At 41.8% G+C, this 26897-nt stretch overlaps 1 protein-coding gene across 2 annotated transcripts; it reads right to left on the bottom strand.

Moving 5' to 3' along the window:
- Positions 1-431: 431 nt before the first annotated feature.
- On the bottom strand, positions 432-25645 carry LOC139754004 (uncharacterized). Of its 2 annotated transcripts, none has more exons than XM_071670958.1 (5): positions 25519-25645; positions 17583-17891; positions 7502-7631; positions 5992-6099; positions 432-2280 (listed from the first exon to the last, which is right to left on the bottom strand). In XM_071670958.1, the coding sequence occupies exons 2-5, from the start codon at positions 17887-17889 to the stop codon at positions 2109-2111; spliced, it is 717 nt and encodes a 238-aa protein (XP_071527059.1). In that variant the 5' UTR covers positions 17890-17891; positions 25519-25645; the 3' UTR covers positions 432-2108. The 2 variants fall into 2 exon arrangements, with proteins under 2 accessions (XP_071527059.1, XP_071527058.1); XM_071670957.1 differs by having other exon boundaries at positions 25463-25609.
- Positions 25646-26897: the final 1252 nt, after the last annotated feature.

Here is a 26897-nt window from a genome sequence, read left to right as displayed (position 1 = left end):
GAAGCCTCAGATTGGCTAGACGTAACGAGTGGTGTGCCACAGGGGTCGGTATTAGGCCCATTTCTTTTCGTACCCAGAACTTGGTCTCATATCTAAGATATCCAAATTTGCTGACGATGCTAAACTGTGAGGTAGAGCTGCAAAAAGGTGGGACTGCGAAATGATTCAGAGAGATCTTAACTTACTAGAAGGGTGGTCAGACAGATGGCAAATCAATGTAAACAAGTGTAAAGTTATACACTTTGAAGGAAAGAATATACGTTACGAATACAAACTATTCGGAAATTCTCTAACTAAAGCAAATGAAGAAAAGGACCCTGGAGTTGTCATTAGCAACAATCTTAAGTACACCAAACAGTGTTAAGTAGCAAGTAAAAAAGGCAACAAATGTTAGGTTTTATAGCCAGGAACACAGATTATAAGACACCAGAAAAAATTATCACATTTTATGATTCTCTAGTAAGACCACAGCTTGAATGTGCAGTCCAGTTTTGTCCCCAGACTATAAACGAGAAAAATTAGGGTAAGTACAAAGACGCACGACAAATGGATCCCATCCCTTACAAATCTGGCATACGAAGAGAGGCTGAAACGATTGAATCTCTTCCTTAAAAAACGTAGACTTCGCGGTGACTTAATCCAAGTGTTCAAAATTCCGAACAAGTTCGATAAAGTAAATCACGTACCTCTTTTCGAAATACTTATTCAATCAACCCAACTCACACCCCATATTGTCCGCAAACATTTCATTTGCAACATATCCACCCTTTTCCGAAAAGCCTTTTCTATAGCCCATGCCTCGCATCCATATAATATTGCTGGGATTACAACATTTTCAAAATATCCAGTTTTGCCCTCGCAGATAACGATCTCTTTCTTCTCACATGCTTCAGTGACCCCAGAGCCTTCGCCCTCTACCCTACCCACCCTAAGACTCACTTCTGCTTCCATGGTCCCATTTGCTGCCATGTCCACTCCCAGGTATCTAAAACAACTTCACTTACTCCAGCTTTCTTTATATTCAAACTCACACTCCAACTAACTTGTTCCTTAATCCTGCTAAACCTGATAACATTTCTTATATTCACATATACTCTAAACGTCCACCTTTCACACACTCTTCCAAACTCATTCACCAACTTCTGCAGTTTCTCACTCTAATCTGCTACCAGTGCCGTATCATCAGCAAACAACAAATTTCATGGTGTATAAAACTGATTGCAAAGTTTTGTTGACCAAAAATGAATGTTTATATTTTTCCTGGAGGTGAAAAGCCCAGTCACCATTCCTACAGGTGAGGCGAACAGTTAGAATTCCTGGAGGTGAGAATCAATGTCATCATTTCTGGAGGGTAAGAGCATTATCATCATTGCTGCAGATTAAAAGACACTCTAATCGTTACTGGTGGTGAGGAGTACTGTCATCATTCTTGGAAGTGAGGAACACTCTCACCACTCTAGCAAGTGATGACCACTATCACCAATCCTAGAGGTGAAATACAATGCATGGTAGGAGCAAAGTCATCATTCCCGGAGGTGAGGAGCGCTGTCATCATTCTTAGAGTGAGGAGCACTGTCATCATTCCTGGAGGCGAGGAGCGCTGTCATAATTTCTGGAGTGAGGAGCACTGTCATCATCCCTGGGGGTTAGGAGCACTGTCATCATTCCTTGGAAGCACTGGCAACATCTATGGGGTGAGGAGCACTGTCATCATCCCTGGAGGTGAGGAGCACTGTTATCATATCTGGAGGGATGGAACATTTTCATCATTCCTGGAGGTGAGGAGCACTGTTATCATATCTGGAGGGATGGAGCACTGTTATCATTCCTGGAGCTGAAGAACACTATTATCATATCTGGAGGGATGGAGCACTGTCATCATTCCTGGAGCTGAAGAACACTGTTATCATATCTGGAGGGAAGGAGCACTGTCATCATTCCTGGAGCTGAAGAACACTGTTATCATATCTGGAGGGAAGGAGCACTGTCATTATTCCTGGAGGTGAGGAGCACTGTTTACATATCGGAGGGATGGAGCACTGTCATCATTTCGAGAGGTAAGGAGCACTTTAATCGAAGTGTTATCCCTAATCCGTCTAGAGAAAGCTTTATGCCCAACCTTCTATGGGGGCTTGGACACTGTTGAGGAAAAATTCTTGGAGTAATTCCCTCAAGGATATCGGACAATCTGGAAAGGCGGACCAGCAGTTTCCATAGCTGCGTCCATATTCCTCCGCCTGGATATGATCTTTGTGGAGCACACTTGCTTGAAAACCCGGTCTGCAAGGAACAGGAAGCGTATGTTAGCGTCTTTATACGAGTTTTCAAAGGAAAGAATGTTTGAGGAGGGCTTTTTATCACATAGATGAATTCTTACGATTTTTTCATGTATGTGAAATACTTCATACATCATGAAATTGGATTGTCTGAACTTATCAACAATGCTATAAAGTTATGATGAAACAGTGTGGTGATAGGACAAACTCATGGCACTGAGCATTATCTCTTAGTCTCAAACGTAAAAACAAAACTAGCAAGAAGCACTTATAATGCCTATTGTCCAGCCACGAGCTTAACATGACCGAAAGAGCTAATGAGCTTATTGCTTTATGGAGATTGTATTCAATGATATTTGTCTTTGCCTACATTTGAACTTGACAATATCAACGTTTCTGAGTCAGAGTAATTGCAAAAAAGTTGAGTCTTTTATAACCTTGTACAACTACGTACCCCAAAATCTAATGAATTCGTCAACTCCACTCGGATTACCTATGGAGTAACTATGAGTATTCTATTATGCACTATTCTTGAGTTATCATGCTTACAAGAATGAGTCCATGAACATTTAGATTGACACCAAGACACACAGAAGCAGGGATAACATGAGATTACAAATAACTGGAATACAAAAGAATACAAATAGGAACTGATCACCCATAGATAATGTGGGAAGAGGAGAAAGATGTAGATATTTTTAAGAGAAAAAATGGCGAATCGTCGTAACGTACTGCAATCCACCAGCAAGGAAGATGATAGCGGAACAGATGTATCCGAAAGAGGGAGGCGAACAGAATATTTAGTAGGGGTGGCAAAAGAAACATACAAATGCTTAAGAGATAGAAATCCTTGGTGCAGTGATGAAAGTAGGCAAGTAGCAAAAGAGTACAAAACTGCTAGAGAGCAGTGGTTCTAAAGGCATGAGGACGAGAACCTGATAGAAGTCTACAAAGAAACGTAAGGAAAGTAAAGCTGATAATACGTGAAAAGAAAAGAATAGAGCTCAGTAATGACGTGGAGTACTTTTACAAAAATCGGTGCTACGAAAAGTACGGGATCATACTACCAGGAGATCACAGTTTATAGCGAGGATATCGAAGCAGGTCACTGATGGTCAAAAACAAGGATAGTGTAGTAACAGCGGATAAGTACTTTTTGGATCGTTGGGAGAAATGCTTTTTGCCTGGCAGCACATAAACCTAAATTTAGCAACGCATTGCAAAAGAGGGGCAAGTATGAAGTCTGTTGGGGATGAGAGAGCTTGGGAAGTGAGTCAGTTGTTGTTCGCTGATGATACAGCGCTGGTGGCTGATTCATGTGAGAAACTGCAGAAACTGGTGACTGAGTTTGGAAAAGTGTGTGGAAGAAGAAAGTTAAGAGTAAATGTGAATAAGAGCAAGGTTATTAGGTACAGTAGGGTTGAGGGTCAAGTCAATTGGGAGGTGAGTTTGAATGGAGAAAAACTGGAGGAAGTGAAGTGTATTAGATATCTGGGAGTGGATCTGGCAGCGGATGGAACCATGGAAGCGGAAGTGGATCATAGGGTGGGGGAGGGGGCGAAAATCTTGGGGGCCTTGAAAAATGTGTGGAAGTCGAGAACATTATCTCGGAAAGCAAAAATGTGTATGTTTGAAGGAATAGTGGTTCCAACAATGTTGTATGGTTGCGAGGCGTGGGCTATGGATAGAGTTGTGCGCAGGAGGATGGATGTGCTGGAAATGAGATGTTTGAGGACAATGTGTGGTGTGAGGTGGTTTGATCGAGTGAGTAACGTAAGGGTAAGAGAGATGTGTGGAAATAAAAAGAGCGTGGTTGAGAGAGCAGAAGAGGGTGTTTTGAAGTGGTTTGGGCACATGGAGAGGATGAGTGAGGAAAGATTGACCAAGAGGATATATATGTCGGAGGTGGAGGGAACAAGGAGAAGAGGGAGACCAAATTGGAGGTGGAAAGATGGAGTGAAAAAGATTTTGTGTGATCGGGGCCTGAACATGCAGGAGGGTGAAAGGAGGGCAAGGAATAGAGTGAATTGGAGCGATGTGGTATACCGGGGTTGACGTGCTGTCAGTGGATTGAAGCAAGGCATGTGAAGCGTCTGGGGTAAACCATGGAAAGCTGTGTAGGTATGTATATTTGCGTGTGTGGACGTATGTATATACATGTGTATGGGGGGGGCCATTTCTTTCGTCTGTTTCCTTGCGCTACCTCGCAAACGCGGGAGACAGCGACAAAGTATAATATTGCAAAATCCTTAAATGTATAGTATAGATTGAAAATGAAGTCATAAACTAGTGTAGAAATAAATCAGGTTTGCAGCAAGGTTGTGTCTATCTTCCCTTCAATCTAACCTGGATATAGAATGAGAAACAAGCACAAAAATCGAACGAGGAAGGTCTTTATACTGACATCATCAAATGACGCTGATATGATGATTCAGATCATGCAAGAAATTCACGATTTCATGTCATCTTTCTATGAACCAGCAAGAACATGAAGATCTCAAGAGGAAATGTCAATAGGAAAGTTCAAGTATCGTTGATCATTTTCGTAATCCATCAAAACGAAATTGAGGTAGTCGTACTGTCAAGAATTTCGACAGCCAATAAATATTTCTATATCTTCCACACAATAGTGAAGATGTAGGATGTATCATGAGCCACTTAACTATGGACCTACAACTGAGTGATCAGACCAATCATATCATACAGCTGTAAAACTAGGCACTAAACAAAAAGATGAAACAAAATCAAAAAGATGAAACAAGGACTGCTGAATTCTAAGAACACGAATATAAGCACGATCGCTAGACAGCTTTTTACGACTATACTAGGAAATGAGGGAAAGAGGACAGTACAAAGCTGAGAAAAATTATGCAGTTATCTAGTATCAGAAGTGACGAAATATCAGTGCTTGCGATGGGCAAGACATGCTCAAAAATTAAATGGAAGGAGAATAACTAAAATTATATTTGAGGGGAAAATTCCGGGAGGATGAGTATCCTACATAAGATCGAGGAACAACTGGAATAAGTGTATTCGAGAAAAATATGTATTAAGTACGCAAGGCGACGACTCACAACACTGGATGCAGCTCCCCAAGACCAATCACAGTGGAAAGGCATCATGAGAGCGGCGGCCACTGGTAGTGGGTCATCATGGGGCCCAAGAAATACAGGCCTGAGTGAAGGAGGGCTGGTAGTTAACTAGAAAACTTTTAGATATGAAAAGTGTTAACATATATTGAATACAGAAAATAAAGAAAAAATGGCTACAAGATATAGACAATGAAGTAAAACTATCCTCCTTAACTTGGAAATTATCTCAACAACTCACTTACCACAATGAATCGCAAAAGTAAAATTGTAAAGACTTTTTCCATGGGAACTTGCCCAATAAGGGTTGTAGCAGCAAACCATAATATGTAGATGAAAACCTATCTGTACGACGTCCTTTAAAGAAGCTTTATCTGGTACAGCTGTCGCCAAGATTTTGATGAGAACTCACACAAAAATGAACCTCAGTATGAATAGTTCGAGGGTGAGTTTTATCAGTAATGTTCTTATCAGTACCAGGAAACAATGGGAAGACTTTCAGCTTTCGTGAATTGGAGACAATTAGATAATGGACTGAATGGAGGTTAGTGAACCTGTTTTCTTGAAGATTAGTAGGATGAGAATGTAACTTTCGCAGAGAACTGGGACCCATAAAGTTAACTTACGCGAAGACAAGGTTGATGAACTCCCCGAACACGCCATACTCATCCATAGGAGATTCTCCTACTTCACACACTGCTCGGAGCACGCACATGTCTCCGTCTAGACCAGCCCTGCGAACGTAATAGAATATAATAGCATCATATATCAAAGTCCCAGGTCACAAACTAGCACCACACCCCTGATTCATTCATTAACACTCCAGTCCTTTGTTACATATCAGCACTATACACCACAGTCCTGAGTCACACGCTAACATCACACATCGAGCATGGGCGCCTTGAGGAAGGGACAAGAGGAGCACTTTCCCCTCCTCTCTCTGGAGTATGAGAAAATGCCATATATCTATTTATCCTATAATCTATTCAGTGTATATAAGTTATTTACCAATGCATATCATACTGAACTTTCAGTAAATAAAGTCCCACTATGGAGAACTTCCCATATCTCATTTCCCTTGCCTCCATCAACATCTTTTTGAAGACTCATTCCAATGATTTTAGCTTGCCTTTTCCCTGCAAAAAAATTCCTGCGGACACCCATGGTCCGAGGTCACACACTAGCACCACACACCACATCTTGGGTCACATACGAGCACCACAAATCAGCCCCGTATCACATGCTTGCATCGCCCAAAAAAGCTTACATCTCGATCACATAATGGCACCACACGCCATATTCCTGTGTCACATATTAGCACCATACACACAAGTCTTGGGTCAAATACGTACACCGAACAACACAGCCCTGAGACACATACAAGGACCACACACCTCAGTCCTGGAATACATAGTAGCATCACAAACCACAGTCCTGGGACACATACAGGGACCACACACACCTCAGTCCTGGAATACATAGTAGCATCACACCACAGTCCTGGGACACATACTAGCAACGCACATCATATACCTGAGTCACACACCAACACCAATTCTCCCGGTTCTAAATTTATCACCAAACGTCACACTCCCAGGTTACATGCTATCATTTCACATCACTTTCTTGAGATACATTCCAACTTCACTCGTTACGGTTCTAGGTCACATCTAAACCCCATAGTCAGTCTTGGGTAACTTTAAACAACACATAATGCCGTCTTGCGTCACAAGCGCTGCTTGTTGGAGCCCTGAGATATATGAAATACCAAACGTCAGTCCTGTCACAACATCTCAGTACTGGGTAACATTCAATACCATATGCCAGTCACGGGAAAACAAACAAAAAAAAAAAAACCGCACACGTCAGTCCTGGGTTATATGCAGCACCATATATCAATCCTGGGTCACATATAACAACATAAGTCAGTCTTGGGCCATATAATAACACAAAACGTAAGTCTTGTGTCCCTTGGGATACCATACATGAATGGTGTTGCTAACATCTCTCAGCAGATATGGCCAACAAGCGAAAAACCCATCACACATACTGATACAGTTCAAGCAAAATTTTAGATACGCCATAACTTTGAAAGAAGAGGGTAAAAAGGTGAAATAGTTGGTTTTTAGTACTAACTTGGAGAGGAAGTCACCGAATATGTTGTAAAGAGCAGAGCGCTCGTTAACGAGCGAGCGTCGCTTGCGACGACGTAGTAGCTGATTGGGAAGCTCATAGGTCACCTCCAGACGGTAGTCGCCCCTCGTTCCTGGCAGAATAGGGAGAATTCATAAGACGAAGAACGGGCTCATTTGCTCATATCCACCTTCTAACTGTTATGTACAATACACCGAAACCAGAGACCCTGTCTCACGGCCAAATCTCGTAAACGAGAGCTCTCTGTGGTTTCCTTTGACCACTTCACAACTTGGTTCATCCAACTGACAACACGTCTATCCCTGTATACTGCATCGCTCCAATATGCTCTATCCCATGAACAACTCACACCTCTACAAGTGCAGGAATAGAGCGCTCACAGTACCTTTCACTCCAATATTTCATTTTTTGTTCCCTTCACTTCTGGAATGAAAACCTCTAAGACAGCCTCTCTAACTTATCCCTTTCATATATCCTACAAATTTCACTATACTACTTCAGCTCTTCTCATTTCTTAACAACAACCACTCTCTTACCATATATATATATATATATATATATATATATATATATATATATATATATATATATATATATATATATATATGTGGCGGGGTGACGACCGGAATGAATAAGGGCAGACTAGGAATTATGTACGTGTGTATATATGTATATGTCTGTGTGTGCATATATATGTATACGTTGAGATGTATATGTGCGTGTGTGGACGTGTATGTATATACATATGTATGTGGGTGGGTTGGGCCATTCTTTCGTCTGTTTCCTTGCGTTACCTCACTAACGCGGGAGACAGCGACAAAGTATAATAAAATAAAATAAAAAAAAAAATATATATATATATATATATATATATATATATATATATATATATATATATATATATATATATATATTTTTTTTTTTTTTTTTTTTTATACTATTCGCCATTTCCCGCGATAGCGAGGTAGCGTTAAGAACAGAGGACTGGGTTTTGAGGGAATATCTTCACCTGGCCCCTTCTCTGTTCCTTCTTTTGGAAAAAAAAAAAAAAAAAAAAAAAAAAAAAAAAAAAGAGAGGGGAGGATTTCCAGCCACCCGCTCCCTTCCCTTTTAGTCGCCTTCTACGACACGCAGGGAATACGTGGGAAGTATTCTTTCTCCCCTATCCCCTGGGATAATATATATATATATATATATATATTCTATTTTGCTTTGTCGCTGTCTCCCGCGTTTGCGAGGCAGCGCAAGGAGACAGACGAAAGAAATGGCCCAACCCACCCCCATACACATGTATATACATACACGTCCACACACGCAAATATACATACCTATACATCTCAATGTACACATATATATACACACACAGACATATACATATATACACATGTACATAATTCATACTGTCTGCCTTTATTTATTCCCATCGCCACCTCGCCACACATGGAATAACATCCCCTCCCCCCTCATGTGTGCGAGGTAGCGCTAGGAAAAGACAACAAAGGCCCCATTCGTTCACACTCAGTCTCTAGCTGTCATGTAATAATGCCCGAAACCACAGCTCCCTTTCCACATCCAGGCCCCACACAACTTTCCATGGTTTACCCCAGACGCTTCACATGCCCTGATTCAATCCATTGACAGCACGTCGACCCCGGTATACCACATCGATCCAATTCACTCTATTCCTTGCACGCCTTTCACCCTCCTGCATGTTCAGGCCCCGATCACTCAAAATCTTTTTCACTCCATCTTTCCACCTCCAATTTGGTCTCCCACTTCTCCTCGTTCCCTCCACCTCTGACACATATATCCTCTTGGTCAATCTTTCCTCACTCATTCTCTCCATGTGACCAAACCATTTCAAAACACCCTCTTCTGCTCTCTCAACCACACTTTTCATTATCACACATCTCTCTTACCCTATTATTACTTACTCGATCAAACCACCTCACACTACATATTGCCCTCAGACATCTCATTTCCAGCACATCCACCCTCCTCCGCACAACTCTATCTATATCCCATGCCTCGCAACCATATAACATTGTTGGAACCACTATTCCTTCAAACATACCCATTTTTGCTTTCCGAGATAATGTTCTCGACTTCCACACATTCTTCAACGCTTTCGCCCCCCCACTACCCCCACCTATGATTCACTTCCGCTTCCATGGTTCCATCCGCTGCCAAATCCACTCCCAGATATCTAAAACACTTCACTTTCTCCAGTTTTTCTCCATTCAAACTTACCTCCCAATTGACTTGTCCCTCAACCCTACTGTACCTAATAACCTTGCTCTTATTCACATTTACTCTTAACTTTCTTCTTTCACACACTTTACCAAACTTAGCCACCAGCTTCTGCAGTTTCTCACACGAATCAGCCACCAGCATTGTATCATCAGCGAACAACTGACTCACTTCCCAAGCTCTCTCATACACAACAAACTGCATACTTGCCCCTCTTTCCAAAACTCTTGCATTCACCTTCCTAACAACCCCATCCATGAACAAATTAAACAACCATGGAGACATCACACACCCCTGCCGCAAATCAACATTCACAGTGAACCAATCACTTTCCTTTCTTCCTACACGTACACATGCCTTACATCCTCGATAAAAACTTTTCACCGCTTCTAACAACTTGCCTCCCACACCACATATTCTTAATACCTTCCACAGAGCATCTCTATCAACTCTATCACATGCCTTCTCCAGATCCATAAATGCTACATACAAATCCATTTGCTTTTCTAAGTATTTCTCACATACATTCCTCAAAGCAAAGACCTGATCCACACATCCTCTACCACTTCTGAAACCACACTGCTCTTCCCCAATCTGATGCTCTGTACATGCCTTCACCCTCTCAATCAATACCCTCCCATATAATTTCCCAGGAATACTCAACAAACTTATACCTCTGTAATTTTAGCACTCACTTTTATCCCCTTTGCCTTTGTACAATAGCACAATGCAAGCATTTCTCCAATCCTCAGGCACCTCACCATGAGTCATACATACATTTAATAATCTTACCAACAGCCAACAATACAGTCACTCCCTTTTTTTTTTTTTTAATAAATTCCATTGCAATACCATCCAAACCCGATGCCTTGCCGGCTCTCATCTTCCGCAAAGCTTTTACTACCTCTTCTCTGTTTACCACCTCATTCTCCCTAACCCTCCCACTTTGCACACCACCTCGACCAAAACGCCCTGTATCTTCCACTTTATCATCAAACACATTCAACAAACTTTTAGAATACTCACTCCATCTCCTTCTCACATCACCACTACTTGTTATCACCTACCCATTAGCCCCCTTCACTGAAGTTCCCATTTGTTCCCTTGTCTTACGCACTTTATTTACCTCCTTCCAAAACATCTTTTTATTCTCCCTAAAATTTAATGATACTCTCTCACCCCAACTCTCATTTGCCCTTTTTTCACCTCTTGCACCTTTCTCTTGACCTCCTGCCTCATTCTTTTATATATCTCCCAGTCATTTGCATTATTTCCCTGCAAAAATCGTCCAAATGCCTCTCTCTTCTCTTTCACTAATAATCTTACTTCTTCATCCCACCACTCACTACCCTTTCTAATCTGCCCACCTCCCACGCTTCTCATGCCACAAGCATCTTTTGCGCAAGCCATCACTGCTTCCCTAAATACATCCCATTCCTCCCCCACTCCCCTTACGTCCTTTATTCTCACCTTTTACCATTCTGTACTCAGTCTCTCCTGGTACTTCCTCACACAAGTGTCCTTCCCAAGCTCACTTACTCTCACCACTCTCTTCACCCCAACATTCTCTCTTCTTTTCTGAAAACCTCTACAAATCTTCACCTTCGCCCCTAGATAATGATCAGACATCCCTCCAGTTGCACCTCTCAGCACATTAACATCCAAAAGTCTCTCTTTCGCGCGCCTATCAATTAACACGTAATCCTATAACGCTCTCTGGCCATCTCTCCTACTTACATACGTATACTTATGTATATCTCTCTTTTTAAACCAGGTATTCCCAATCACCAGTCCATTTTCAGCTCTTCACCATTTCCATTTACAACACTGAACACCTGATGTACACCAATTATTCCCTCAACATTACTCACATTTGCATTCAAATCACCCTCACTATAACCCGGTCTCGTGCATCAAAACTACTAACACACTCACTCAGCTGCTCCCAAAACACTTGCTTTCATGATCTTTCTTCTCATGCCCAGGTGCATATGCACCAATAATCACCCATCTCTCTCCATCAACTTTCAGTTTTACCCATATCAAGAGTTTACTTTCTTACACTATCACACACTCCCACCACTCCTGTTTCAGGAGTAGTGCTACTCCTTCCCTTGGTCTTGTCCTCTCATTAACCCCTGACTTTACTCCCAAGACATTCCTAAACCACTCGTCCCCTTTACCCTTGAGCTTCGTTTCACTCAGAGCCAAAACATCCAGGTTCCTTTCCTCAAACATACTACTTATCTCTCCTTTTTTCTCATCTAGGTTACATCCACACACATTTAGACACCCTAATCTGAGCCTTCGGGGAGGATGAGGATTCCCCGCGTGACTCCTGTTTCCCCTTTTAGAAAGTTAAAATACAAGGAGGGAAGGGTTTCCAACCCCCCGCTCCCGTCCCCTTTAGTCGCCTTCTACGACACGTGAGGAATGTGTGGGAAGTATTCTTTATCCCCTATCCCCAGGGACAATATATATATATGGTATGTTTTGGACAATCACATGTTTACCAAATGGCGTCCTAGCTTCGTCTCTTCGATGTATATCAACTGACTTATATTTCTCTCTTGTGTCTCTCCTGATGATGTGATTATTACACGAAAGTGCACTTGGGAACTTATCGTGTTTCATTTTCCCCGTGGACTCATAGAAATATATATATATATATATATATATATATATATATATATATATATATATATATATATAATGTATGTATGTATATATAATTTAATGTATGTATGACTCATGGTGAGGTGCCTGAGGATTGGCGGAATGCGTGCATAGTGCCATTGTACAAAGGCAAAGGGGATAAGAGTGAGTGCTCAAATTACAGAGGTATAAGTTTGTTGAGTATTCCTGGTAAATTATATGGGAGGGTATTGATTGAGAGGGTGAAGGCATGTACAGAGCATCAGATTGGGGAAGAGCAGTGCGGTTTCAGAAGTGGTAGAGGATGTGTGGATCAGGTGTTTGCTTTGAAGAATGTATGTGAGAAATACTTGGAAAGGCAAATGGATTTGTATGTAGCATTTGTGGATCTGGAGAAGGCATATGATAGAGTTGATAGAGATGCTCTGTGGAAGGTATTAAGAATATATGGTGTGGGAGGCAAGTTGTTAGAAGCAGTGAAAAGTTTTTATCGAGGATGTAAGGCATGTGTACGTGTAGGAAGAGAGGAAAGTGATTGGTTCTCAGTGAATGTAGGTTTGCGGCAGGGGTGTGTGATGTCTCCATGGTTGTTTAATTTGTTTATGGATGGGGTTGTAAAGGAGGTGAATGCAAGAGTCCTGGAAAGAGGGGCAAGTATGAAGTCTGTTGGGGATGAGAGAGCTTGGGAAGTGAGTCAATTGTTGTTCGCTGATGATACAGCGCTGGTGGCTGATTCATGTGAGAAACTGCAGAAGCTGGTGACTGAGTTTGGTAAAGTGTGTGGAAGAAGAAAGTTGAGAGTAAATGTGAATAAGAGCAAGGTTATTAGGTACAGTAGGGGTGAGGGTCAAGTCAATTGGGAGGTGAGTGTGAATGGAGAAAAACTGGAGGAAGTGAAGTGTTTTAGATATCTGGGAGTGGATCTGTCAGCGGATGGAACCATGGAAGCGGAAGTGGATCATAGGGTGGGGGAGGGGGCGAAAATTTTGGGAGCCTTGAAAAATGTGTGGAAGTCGAGAACATTATCTCGGAAAGCAAAAATGGGTATGTTTGAGGGAATAGTGGTTCCAACAATGCTGTATGGTTGCGAGGCGTGGGCTATGGATAGAGATGTGCGCAGGAGGATGGATGTGCTGGAAATGAGATGTTTGAGGACAATGTGTGGTGTGAGGTGGTTTGATCGAGTAAGTAACGTAAGGGTAAGAGAGATGTGTGGAAATAAAAAGAGCGTGGTCGAGAGAGCAGAAGAGGGTGTTTTGAAATGGTTTGGGCACATGGAGAGAATGAGTGAGGAGAGATTGACCAAGAGGATATATGTGTCGGAGGTGGAGGGAACGAGGAGAAGAGGGAGACCAAATTGGAGGTGGAAAGATGGAGTGAAAAAGATTTTGTGTGATCGGGGCCTGAACATGCAGGAGGGTGAAAGGAGGGCAAGAAATAGAGTGAATTGGAGTCATGTGGTATACAGGGGTTGACGTGCTGTCAGTGGATTGAAGCAGGGCATGTGAAGCGTCTGGGGTAAGCCGTGGAGGGCTGTGTGGGTGTGTGTGTTTGCGTGTCTGGACGTGTGTATGTACATGTGTATGGGGGGGGGGGTTGGGCCATTTCTTTCGTCTGTTTCCTTGCGCTACCTCGCAAATGCGGGAGACAGCGACAAAGTATAAAAAAATAAAAAAAAAAAAAAATATATATATATATATATATATATATATAAATATATATATTTATATATATGGTGTAGGAGGCAAGTTGTTAGAAGCAGTGAAAAGTTTTTATCGAGGATGTAAGGCATGTGTACGTGTAGGAAGAGAGGAAAGTGATTGGTTCTCAGTGAATGTAGGTTTGCGGCAGGGGTGTGTGATGTCTCCATGGTTGTTTAATTTGTTTATGGATGGGGTTGTTAGGGAGGTAAATGCAAGAGTCCTGGAAAGAGGGGCAAGTATGAAGTCTGTTGGGGATGAGAGAGCTTGGGAAGTGAGTCAGTTGTTGTTCGCTGATGATACAGCGCTGGTGGCTGATTCATGTGAGAAACTGCAGAAGCTGGTGACTGAGTTTGGTAAAGTGTGTGGAAGAAGAAAGTTAAGAGTAAATGTGAATAAGAGCAAGGTTATTAGGTACAGTAGGGTTGAGGGTCAAGTCAATTGGGAGGTGAGTTTGAATGGAGAAAAACTGGAGGAAGTGAAGTGTTTTAGATATCTGGGAGTGGATCTGTCAGCGGATGGAACCATGGAAGCGGAAGTGGATCATAGGGTGGGGGAGGGGGCAAAAATTTTGGGAGCCTTGAAAAATGTGTGGAAGTCGAGAACATTATCTCGGAAAGCAAAAATGGGTATGTTTGAAGGAATAGTGGTTCCAACAATGTTGTATGGTTGCGAGGCGTGGGCTATGGATAGAGTTGTGCGCAGGAGGATGGATGTGCTAGAAATGAGATGTTTGAGGACAATGTGTGGTGTGAGGTGGTTTGATCGAGTAAGTAACGTAAGGGTAAGAGAGATGTGTGGAAATAAAAAGAGCGTGGTTGAGAGAGCAGAAGAGGGTGTTTTGAAATGGTTTGGGCACATGGAGAGAATGAGTGAGGAAAGATTGACCAAGAGGATATATGTGTCGGAGGTGGAGGGAACGAGGAGAAGAGGGAGACCAAATTGGAGGTGGAAAGATGGAGTGAAAAAGATTTTGTGTGATCGGGGCCTGAACATGCAGGAGGGTGAAAGGAGGGCAAGGAATAGAGTGAATTGGAGCGATGTGGTATACAGGGGTTGACGTGCTGTCAGTGGAGTGAATCAAGGCATGTGAAGCGTCTGGGGTAAACCATGGAAAGCTGTGTAGGTATGTATATTTGCGTGTGTGGACGTGTGTATGTACATGTGTATGGGGGGGGGGGGGTTGGGCCATTTCTTTCGTCTGTTTCCTTGCGCTACCACGCAAACGCGGGAGACAGCGACAAAGTAAAAAAAAAAAAAAAAAAAAAAAAATATATATATATATATATATATATATATATATATATATATATATATATATATATATATATATATATATATATATATATGGCAAAAATGGGTATGTTTGAAGGAATAGTGGTTTCCAACAATGTTATATGTTTGAGGACAATATGTGGTGTGAGGTGGTTTGATCGAGTAAGAAATGAAAGGGTATGGGAGATGTGTGGTAAAAAAACGAGTGTAGTTGAGAGAGCAGAAGAGGTGTATTGAAATGGTTTGGTCACATGGAGAAAATGAGTGAGGAAAGATTGACCAGGAGGATATATGTGTCAGAGGTGGAGGGAACGAGAAGTGGGAGACCAAATTGGAGGTGGAAGGATGGAGTGAAAAAGATTTTGAGCGATCGGGGCCTGAACATACAGGAGGGTGAAAGGTGTGCAAGGGATAGAGTGAATTGTAACGATTTGGTATACCGGGGTCGACGTGCTGTGAATGGATCGAACTGAACCAGGTCATTGAAGCGTTTGGGGTGAACCATGGTTAGTTTTGTGGGGCCTGGATGTGGAAAGGGAGCTGTGGTTTCGATGCATTACACATGACAGGCAGAGACTGAGTGTGAACGAATGTGGCCTTTTGTTGTCTTTTCCTAGTGCTACCTCGCGCGCACGCGGGGATGGGGGATGCTGTTTCATGTGTGGCGACGAGAATGGAGGAAGGTAGCAAGTAGGAATACGTACATGTGTATATATGTATATATCTGTGCATTTATATGTATGTATACGTTAAAATGTATGGGTATATATATGTGCGTGTGTGGGCGTTTATGTGTATACATGTGTATGTGGGCGGGTTGGGCCATTCTTTCGTTTGTTTCCTTGCACTACCTTGCTAACGCGGAAGACAGCGACAAAGTATAACAGATAAATACATGTACATTTATCAACATTCCTTGCATGACATATCGTCCTCAAACATTTTATTTCCAACACATCCACCCTCATTCGTACAAGGGCATATGTCTTGCATCCATATAACGCCGTCGGGACCACTATACTATCAAACATACCCATTTTTGTGCCCACAGGTAATGACCTTTCTTTCGGCATCCTCCTCAATGTGCCCAGGACCTCATTCCCTTCACCCTTCTGCGGCTTACTTGAGCTTCCATAGCTCCATCTGCTGTTATATCCACTCCCAGGTATCCAAATCACTCCACGCCGTATCCATTCATGTTCAACCACAACATATCTCTCTCCACTGGTAAGATTATTAACCTTACTGTTATTCACAGTAACTCTCAAAATTCTCCTTTCAAACAATCTCCCAAATTAAGACACCAGATTCAGCAGCTTATTATTCCAATCTACTGCCAGAGCCATGTCATCGACAAACTACAACTGACTCATTTACCAGGTCCCTCCACCACCAACAGACTTCATCTTTTTCTCTCTCCGAGACCTTCGCATTCACCTCCCCAACCAACGCATACACAGAGAGGTTAACAATCATGGTGACATCATTCATTCCTGCCACAGACACACCTTCCCCTAGAACAAGTCATCCTCCTCTTTTCCTATTAGCACACTTGTCTCGATCTCGTAATAAAATCCCTCACTCCTTCTGGTAGCTTTCCTCCCACGCCAAGTAGCGTGCACCAAGTAACGTACATCAAGTAATGAGCACCAAGTGAGGTACACCAAGTAATGTCCACAAAGCAAACAAGTAACGTACACCAAGTAACGTACACTAAGGAATGTACTCCAAATAAAATCATTTACACGACGTAACGTGCATCAAGTAGCGTACACCCTTTAAAGTCCACAAAGTAGTGTACACCATGTGCTTCAGGTAACGTATACCATGTAACGTACACCAAGCAACGATCACTTAGATGTCATAAACAATGTACAAGCACCTTTGGTAACGTATACCAAGATAAGTAAACCTAACAATGTGCTCCACGTGCCCCAATCAGTGTAAGTCAAGTAATGTATACCAAGGAATATCAACAAACGCTAATTTCTTTGCTTGTATATCCCAAAATGATTTATCGTAAAATAATGAATGTGCTCAAAAAATAAGTAACTATGGAAAGGTCTTTTTTACTAGGAATGATTTGTTTGGGATTCAAGCCATTCTAGTTTTTTGAAACATTGATTCAAGCAGCATATATTGTCATGCCAAGAGGTAAGTTACGAAATGCAGGCGACACTCACTGACTCTGGGGTAAGTCCAGTAGGGTACTACCAACTTGAAGTCAAATTCCATAATAGCGTCATCAGGGAAGTCTATCAGCTGGCGTTTGGTTCGCGGAAAACCCACGTTCCTGTTGCTGTTGTCTTCTATGGATTTCTCCCGCAGGGACTCCTGCATCCCTGAGCTCCGGTTTACACTCTTCCACACCACCCCAGCCACAAGATCAGTTCCTAGCAAAGATTTGAGGGTGGATGTTGAGGACGCAGCAGCCGAAGTCGCCAACATCACCACCAGCAACCGCGATGATAACAAGGACACCTGCTTCATAGCTAAAGAAAAATAACAACCCGTCACATTAGTCAATACTGAGCGTACCATAGTTGTAGGAGAAGAGGTAGATATAGTCACAAGCGAAATGGTAACTGTAGCTGCAGAGGAGGCAATTGTAGTACACGAAAAAGGATTGCTAGAGTTGCAGAAGGATCTACCTAGAGGTGATCCAGCCTCATTTCGTCTCCGTTTGCACCATATCACCTATCCTTAATTTACCAATGAATCACGTAACTGTCTCATACTTAACTTAAGCGAAGCAGCTGCATTTAGCCAAACCTTTCAACGACAACTTCAGCTGTTTATTAAAGTGAGAATTGATATGATTTATGCTAGTAAGTTAAACCCAGCTGCTCCAAATTGTACCAAAAGAATAATCTGTTTTATTTAGTTAGAAGAAAACCTGAACTACTAGCAACTAAAGGAGATAAGGCTAGTATAGTTTTGATCATGGAAAAAGATGGATATCTGTCAAAAATGAATGATATTTCATATGATGATACAATAAATTTTAATCGTAGTAGAAATCCACGAGACACATTTAATTGTCAATATGACAAGCAGTTAAGGCTTAGGAAACAGGTATATAGGAGAAACAAAGGTGCCTAGGATGAACCGAGACAAAGGTGCCTAGGATGAACCGAGACAAAGGTGCAGGTGAACCAAGCGAAAGGTGCAGGTGAACCGAGACAAAGGTGCAGGTGAACCGAGACAAAGGTGCAGAAGGTGAACAGAGATAAAGGTGCAGAAGGTGAATAGAGACAAAGGTGCAGAAGGTGAACCGAGACAAAGGTGCAGAAGATGAACCGAGACAAAGGTGCAGAGAGTGAACCGAGACGAAGGTGCAGAGGGTGAACCGAGACAAAGGTGCAGAGGGTGAACCGAGGCAAAGGTGCAAAGGATGAACCGAGACAAAGGTGCAGAGGGTGAACCGAGGCAAAGGTGCAGAGGATGAACCGAGACAAAGGTGCAGAGAGTGAACCGAGACGAAGGTGCAGAGGATGAACCGAGACAAAGGTGCAGAGGGTGAACCGAGGCAAAGGTGCAGAGGATGAACCGAGACAAAGGTGCAGAGGGTGAACCGAGGCAAAGGTGCAGAGGGTGAACCGAGACAAAGATGCAGAGGGTGAACCGAGACAAAGGTGCAGAAAACAAACCGAGACAAAGATGCCGAGGATGAACCGAGACAAAGGAACAGAAGATAAACCGAGACAAAGATGCCGAGGATGAACCGAGACAAAGGAACAGAAGATAAACCGAGACAAAGGCTGTGACAATCATAATGATGCCAGAGAAGGAATTAGGCATGTTGAGAGATTAACGTTGAACACATCTATATCATCCCTGGCCTAGTCATCAACCAAGCGAGGGCGACACTCCCCAGTTTTCATTCATAATGGCTGCACTCAGTCCGACTACGAGCCACCGCCCATAATCATCCTCAACGATTCATAATTAATTACAACTTACAGTAATTCATAACCATAACATTAATGCAAAAGTTCAACAGCAAGAACACAACGGATGTACATGAACGCTTTTATTCCCGTTGTTTGACACACTGGTACATTTACGCACACATGAACATTTACAAATGTACATAGAAGCGTAAGCTCATGCACATACACCCAATCACATTTGTCAGGTCGGAACTGCACTTGAATACATTTACTGGTGATACCAAACCTAGAAAGATTAGGATCTTTTCTGACTGTGAAAACTTTCAAAGAAACATCGGCAACTTCAGCTGGAATTAAAAACGTTACCAATAAAGTTCAGCCGAATCAAATGTGACTTGCTGAAGATGTAACAAAGGGGAAAGAGTACCTATTGTGTTAACGTCTTGTAGAAGATAGATTGCAGGAATAAGATATGAAAGAGACTTGGGAGCTGACAGTGACCAGCCTGTCACAAAAACTTTACAACAGGAGAGTTGGTAAGGAGTTATGTATATTACTTGTAAACATCAAAACTGTCTTTAAGTGTATGTGCAGGGAGATGTGGAGAAAAGAATTTGCCATTCACGTTGGATACAGCACCAGTTTGGTTATCCCACTTGAGGGAACACACTGATATCTTTAGGAAGTATCAAAGGTGGGCAACAAAGTCATATGATAACTGTGCAAGGATAAGGGGAGATAGATAACAATGTATAAGGATAAGGGGAGCTATGATAACAATGTGCAAAGATGAGGGGAGATAGATAATAATGTGTAAGAATAAGGGAAGCCATTATAACAATGTTCAAGGACAAGGGGAGATATAAGTATATAAGGATAAGGGGAGATATGATGACAATAAATAAAGATAAGGAAAGATATAACAATGCACAACAATAAGGGAATTATGATAGCATTGCACAAGGATGATGGAAGTTATGATGACCATGTGTAAAGACAAGGGGAGATAGGATAACAATATACAAGGAGAAGAGGAGATATTAGATATAATGACTAAGTATAAGTGGAGATATGATAACAATGCCCTTGAATAAGGGAAGTTGCTGAACACAGTTGATGTGGTGAATGTTGAACAGTTCTTCAAAACTGAAAATACCTGGTGAATGAAACGGCATAAGAGTAAATAAGTAAGAATAAAGGTGCAAAAGATGTGAAAAGTAATTTTTCTCTGGTCAGAGAATCGTAACACATGAAACAACCTATGAAAGAATACTGCAAATACGGAGAGTACGAATAGATTTAAAAGATTATGACGCAAAAAAGAGATTAAAAGATGAGTTCCCAAGACTGTAAAACTCTCTCCGTTTTGCACATATGAGTTAGTAACATACACAATCTCATGCCAGAGCGGAGACACGGTTGTCCCTTACGTAGGAATGAGCAAGAGGCCTGCACACTAGCTGCTCATGTCACGGTGGGCTGGTTGCTCCTCAGCAAGCCCATTTTCGTCTGCTTACTGATCTTTTCTTATTCAGCAACGCCTATGTCCATATTCTGATCCTTTGGTGATCTTTATGTGAGAAATTAGTTCAATGATCTCGTCATCATGATAAATTTTCTCACCTAGGGAATCCCAAGGACTGCCTGGGAAATTATCATAGCTGAGAACATTTACACGCAGTGAATACTATGCACGATGTTAGGACTGCAAGGAAGAAAGAATGGGGCGGGAGAATTGTGCCGAGGATGAAATATAGATAAGAGATGATGAAGCCAAAATCGGAACTCATTTGTGCCTAACTTCTTTGTGGTAGAATCGCGTAATTTCTACACACCGAGCGACTAATCGTTGGGTATAAATTGAGGAACTGGCCCTCTTTGGGGTAATTGCTGCAGAGCATCAATAGGTGAACTAAGAACAGAATACACCACCCTATAGGAGGAACTGCTGCTGCTTAACATGACCATATTCTGTTTATTTTGACGGAATTTCCTGTATGTTACAGACAGAATAACTAATACGTGATAGAAGTAGGTGGGTGATAATACCGTCTGGGTATCGGAATAGTAAGTGATAGGATTATAATAAACACATTGCTGTACGTTACACTCCTCTCCTTGGCCAAGGTAGCTATCTTTTCTCCTTGCCAACCTACACGTGGGTTGCTGGCACCCAATTCACAAATTACAATGCCTCCTTAAGCACAGCACTAAACATAATGTGAATCAAACAAATCTTTACTTGCAGTTCAGTTTTTCAGTTTTTGGCATGTCATGGCAACACATTTTCATTCAACTTTGTCAAATGCCGTTTCGGAACGGTGTCACCGATCGAAGATGGCTGGATCGTTCCGAAGGCTTCGTTGAAAGAATCCCACTTGTTTGCAAAGTATGTCATTTATTCTTTTTTTTTTTTGTCCAGATCTGAAGCCAATTAGTGTTACTGAGGGAAATTACTTTGTTGCTTTTGTGTTGACGTTATTGGTATGGGAAGTCAATATCGTGTGTGTGTCGTAAATCATACCGAGAATTGTTGGTGTGGTATTCAGTGTGAATGGAGTGTGCGAGTTAGATTGGTGCCTGTCTGAAGTTAAAAGAGTGATTGTAGACTAATTCTATTGTGATTTCAGGAGGAAGAAAGGGGAGTGATTGGTTCCTAGTGAATGTCAGTCTGCGGCAGGGGAGTGGTGTCCCCATGGATGTTTAATTTGTTTATGGATGGGGTGGTTAAGGAGGTAAATGCAAGAGTTTTGGAGAGGGGCAAGTATGCAGTCTGTTGGGGATGACAGGGCCTGGGAAGTAAGGCAGTTGTTGTTTGCCGATGATAAGCTCTTGTGGCTGATTCAAGTGGAAAACTGCAGATGGCGACTGGATTTGGAAAAGTGTGTGAAAGGAGAAAGTTGAGAGTAAATGTGAATAAGAGCAAGGTTATTTGGTTCAGTAGGGTTGAGGGACAGGTTGATTGGGATGTAAGTTTGAATTGAGAAAAATTGGAGGAAGTGAAGTGATTTAGATGTTTGGGAGTGGACTTTGCAACGAATGGAACCATGGAAGCGGAGGCAAGTCACAAGGTGGGGGAGGGGGCGAAGGTTTTGGTAGCGATGAAAATGTGTCGAAGGTGAGAACTTTATCTCGGAGAGCAAAAATGGGCATATTTGAAGGAATAGTAGTTCCAACAATATTATATGGTTGCAAGGTATGGGCTATAGATTGGGATGTACGGAGGAGGATGGTTGTGTAGGAAATGAAATTCTTGAGGACAGTATTTGGTGTAAGGTGGTTTGATCGAACAAGTAATGAGAGGGTAAGAGAGATGTGTAGAAATATAAAGAGTGCGGCTGACAGAGCAGAAGAGGGTGTGTTGAAATGGTTTGGACATATGAAAAAATGAGTGAGGAAAGAATGACAAAGAGGATATATGTGTCAGATACGGAGGGAACGAGGAAAAGTGGGAGACCCAACTGGAAGTAGAAGGATGGAATGAAAAAGGATGTGAGTGATCGGGGCCTGAACATACAGGAGGGTGAGAGGCGTGCAAGGAATAAAGTGAATTGGAATCATGTGGTATATCGGGGTCGACGTGCTGTCAATAGACTGAACCAGGGCATGTGAAACGTGGAGTAAAACATGGAAAGGTCTGTGGGGCCTGGATGTGGATAGGGAACTGTGGTTTCAGTGCATTACACATGACAGCTAGAGACAGAGTGAACTAATGTGGCCTTTTTTGTCTATTTTCCTTGCGCTACCTCGTGGAAGTAGTGGCTAGTGATGCTATTTCTTGTGGGGTGGTGTAGCGCCAGGAATGGATGAAGGCTAGCTAGCATGAATATGTGCACGTGTGTACATGTATATGTCAGTGTATGTGTATGTATATGAATGTAAATGTGTATATGTGATATGTATATGTATGTATATGTGCGTGTTTTGGCGTATATGTGTATATGAGTGGATGGACCATTCTTCGTCTGTTTCCTGTCGTTACCTCGCTGACGTAGGAAACGGCGATCAAGTACAATGAATAATATTTATTTATTTATTATACTTTGTCGCTGTCTCCCGCGTTAGCGAGGTAACGCAAGGAAACAGACGAAAGAATGGCACAACCCACCCACATACACTTGTATAAACATCCATGTCCACAAACGCACATATGCATACCTATACATCTCAACGTATACATATATATACACACACACAGACATATACATGTATACACATGTACATAATTCATACTGTCTGCCCTTATTCATTCCCGTCGCCACCCCGCCACACATGAAATGACCATCCACTCCCCCAGCATGTGCGCGAGGATGCACTAGGAAAAGACAACAAAGGCCACATTCGTTCACTTTCAGTCTCTAGCTGTCATGTATAATGCACCGAAACCACAGCTCCCTTTCCACATCCAGGCCCCACAAAACTTTCCATGGTTTACCCCAGACGCTTCACATGCCCTGGTTCAATCCACTGACAGCACGTCGACCCCGGTATACCACATTGTTCCAATTCACTCTATTCCTTGCACACCTTTCACCCTCCTGCATGTTTAGGCCCCGACCACTCAAAATCTTTTTCACTCCATCTTTCCACCTCCAATTAGGTCTCCCACTTCTCGTTCCCTCACTCATTCTCTCCATGTGACCAAACCATTTCTGCTCTCTCAGCCACACTCTTTTCATTACCACACATCTCTCTTATCCTTTCATTACTTACTCGATCAAACAGCCTCACACCACATATTGTCCTCAAACATCTCATTTCCAGCACATCCACCCTCCTCCACACAATTCTATCTATAGCCCACGCCTCGCAACCATAGAACATTGTCGCAACCACCATTCCTTCAAATATACCCATTTTTGCTTTCCAAGATAACGTTCTCGCCTTCCACACATTTTTCAACGCTCCCAGAACTTTCGCCCCTCCCCCACCCTATGACTCACTTCCATGGTTCCATCCGCTGCCAAATCCACTCCCAGATATATAAAACACTTCAATTCCTCCAGTTTTTCTCCATTCAAACTTACCTCCCAGTTGACTTGTCCCTGAACCCTACTGTTCCTAATAACCTTGCTCTTATTCACATTTACTCTCAGCTTTCTTCTTTCACACACTTTACCAAACTCAGTCACCAGCTTCTGCAGTTTCTCAACCGAATCAGCCAACAGCGCTGTATCATCAGCAAACAACAACTGACTCACTTCCCAAGCTCTCTCATCCACAACAGACTGCGTACTTGCCCCTCTCTCCAAAACTCTTGCATTCACCTCCATAAACAAATTAAATTAATAATATGATATACAATATATATATATATATATATATATATATATATATATATATATATATATATATATATATATATATATATAGTCCCCTATCCCTGGGGATAGGGGACTAAGAATACTTCCCACGTATTCCCTGCGTGTCGTAGAAGGCGACTAAAAGGGGAGGGAGCGGGTGGCTGGAATCCTCCCCTCTCATTTTTTTTTTTATTTTCCAAAACAAGGAACAGAGAAGGGGGCCAGGTGAGGATATTCCCTCTAAGGCCCAGTCCTCTGTTCTTAATGCTACCTCGCTAACGCGGGAATGGCGAATAGTTTGAAAGAAAAGATATATATATATATATATATATATATATATATATATATATATATATATATATATATATATATATATATATATATATATATATATTAAAGTTGCAGGAAATAGTGCTGTATCTATCCACGGCAAATCAAACAATCATCGTGATATGGAACTAAAATCTATGAGGGTTGAATTCTGAAAGAAATGTGCGATGGTTATGTGACAGTCACCAAGATGTACGGAGAAAACATTCATAACCAAATGTTTCAAATTCTACATGTTAAACAATTTCAGAATGAGATAAGACGTTACTAATCAAAGGATGATGTAAGAATGATAATGAACAAAAAATGTTCAATTATAACTTTTCGTGAGTGCCTATGTCGCCTATTTTTTAAGGTTTTGTAAATATCAGTTCATGGAAATAGCTCCTTTTCTTATGTCTTGAATGGAACATAATGAAAAAATATCGGTGTGTAGGGTAAGTAAGCTTAAGAAAAGAAGCTTTGTTCGAGCTGTGTGTGTGTTTACAAGTTTACACTCACGTGATGTTAATTGTTTAACGAAGAATGCCTGCTTACTTGACACATACACGTTTGTCATTTCTTTCCCTACGACATATAATTAGTAGTCACACCTGGAGGCTCGCCTTGGTCTCGTCAGTAGTTCAGGGCAAATTCTTGGCTCCAGGACGACACGACCAAACACTTACACCTTCCACGCACTACTAGCCCGCTCTGTCTCACAGTCACAGCATGTGCCAGATAGACCCCGCAACAACGCGCATGCGCAGTCAGCGTTTCAGGGTACAATGCTTTGAACATCTCAGTGTCATTGTGTGTTTATTTCTAATGTGTAAAAATTCAAAAAAGCAGCTCACCATTTGAATTTTGTTTGTAATACACAGTAGTTAGATATGAATGACCTCGATCCGGTCGTTATCATAACATGCAAACAAACATACCGGAGAGTGAGTTGTAGTTATCACTACACTCTGACCTTTTGCATGCATTCTATCTCCTTTTGCTCTATGATCCTCTCTCTTAATGGGTATTCTGCCCTCACTGACGGCAGCACACCGCTTCCATTTCGACTATCATCGTAAGAGGAAAATTAGATATGAATTATTCTAATTCCCATAATTGTCATCATACTTTTCTCTCCCCTTACATGTGTCACCAGAGATATATCAGCATAATTGTGTGTCACCTTACTTGTATCTCCCTGCTTGTGAGTCCCCATACTTGTCACTTACTCGTCTCCACATGCTTGGAAGTCCCGACATATCATTATACTCGTTTCCACAGGTTTGTGAGTCCACATACTTATCACGATACTCATCTCCACATACTTGTGCTACCATCCTTGTGTTACCGTATTTGTCACCATACTCTTGTGTTCGCATATTTGTGTTACAGTACTTGTCATAATATTTGTCACGATACTTGTCACAATACTTGTATGTCACCATACTTATGTTTCGCTATGCTTGGTTACCGTACTATCACCATACTAGTATCATTATGCCTGTATTACTATACATGTGTCGTCGTATCTATTTCACCATACTTGAGTCACCATGTTTGTTTATATACCCATTTTAGTGGTACGGCTTGGGAATTCTACACTAGTGAACTCCCTTCTCTTGAACTTTATTGTCATGCCACTCAATTTATTCAATTAACCTAAAAGACTTTTTCTATGAAAGTATCTATTTCTTTTCATACGAGGCTTGCTTCAGTCCATGTATTGCCTTTGGGTGATCAATTCTTTCCAAGAACTGTTGACATCAAACTGTTTAAAAATTCACTTACTTTTTTCTTCCATGGAGTATAAGTTTATGGTCTCTTAAACTTCTCTCTGCAGCTCATTTGTTTTGATACTGATACCATTCTTACCAGACCTTCTCGATCAGTTTCTCGTGCTTTACTGACTGCATTGACTTTTTTTTTTTTATGTTGAAAGCTCCAGTCACGGACAAAAGTCCACCCTTTCCCTTCTGGTTGGAATATGGCT

Source organism: Panulirus ornatus, chromosome 16 (genome assembly GCF_036320965.1).
Source record: "Panulirus ornatus isolate Po-2019 chromosome 16, ASM3632096v1, whole genome shotgun sequence".
In the NCBI taxonomy this organism is placed as follows: domain Eukaryota; kingdom Metazoa; phylum Arthropoda; class Malacostraca; order Decapoda; family Palinuridae; genus Panulirus; species Panulirus ornatus.
This window is presented reverse-complemented; position numbering and strand designations above follow the sequence as displayed.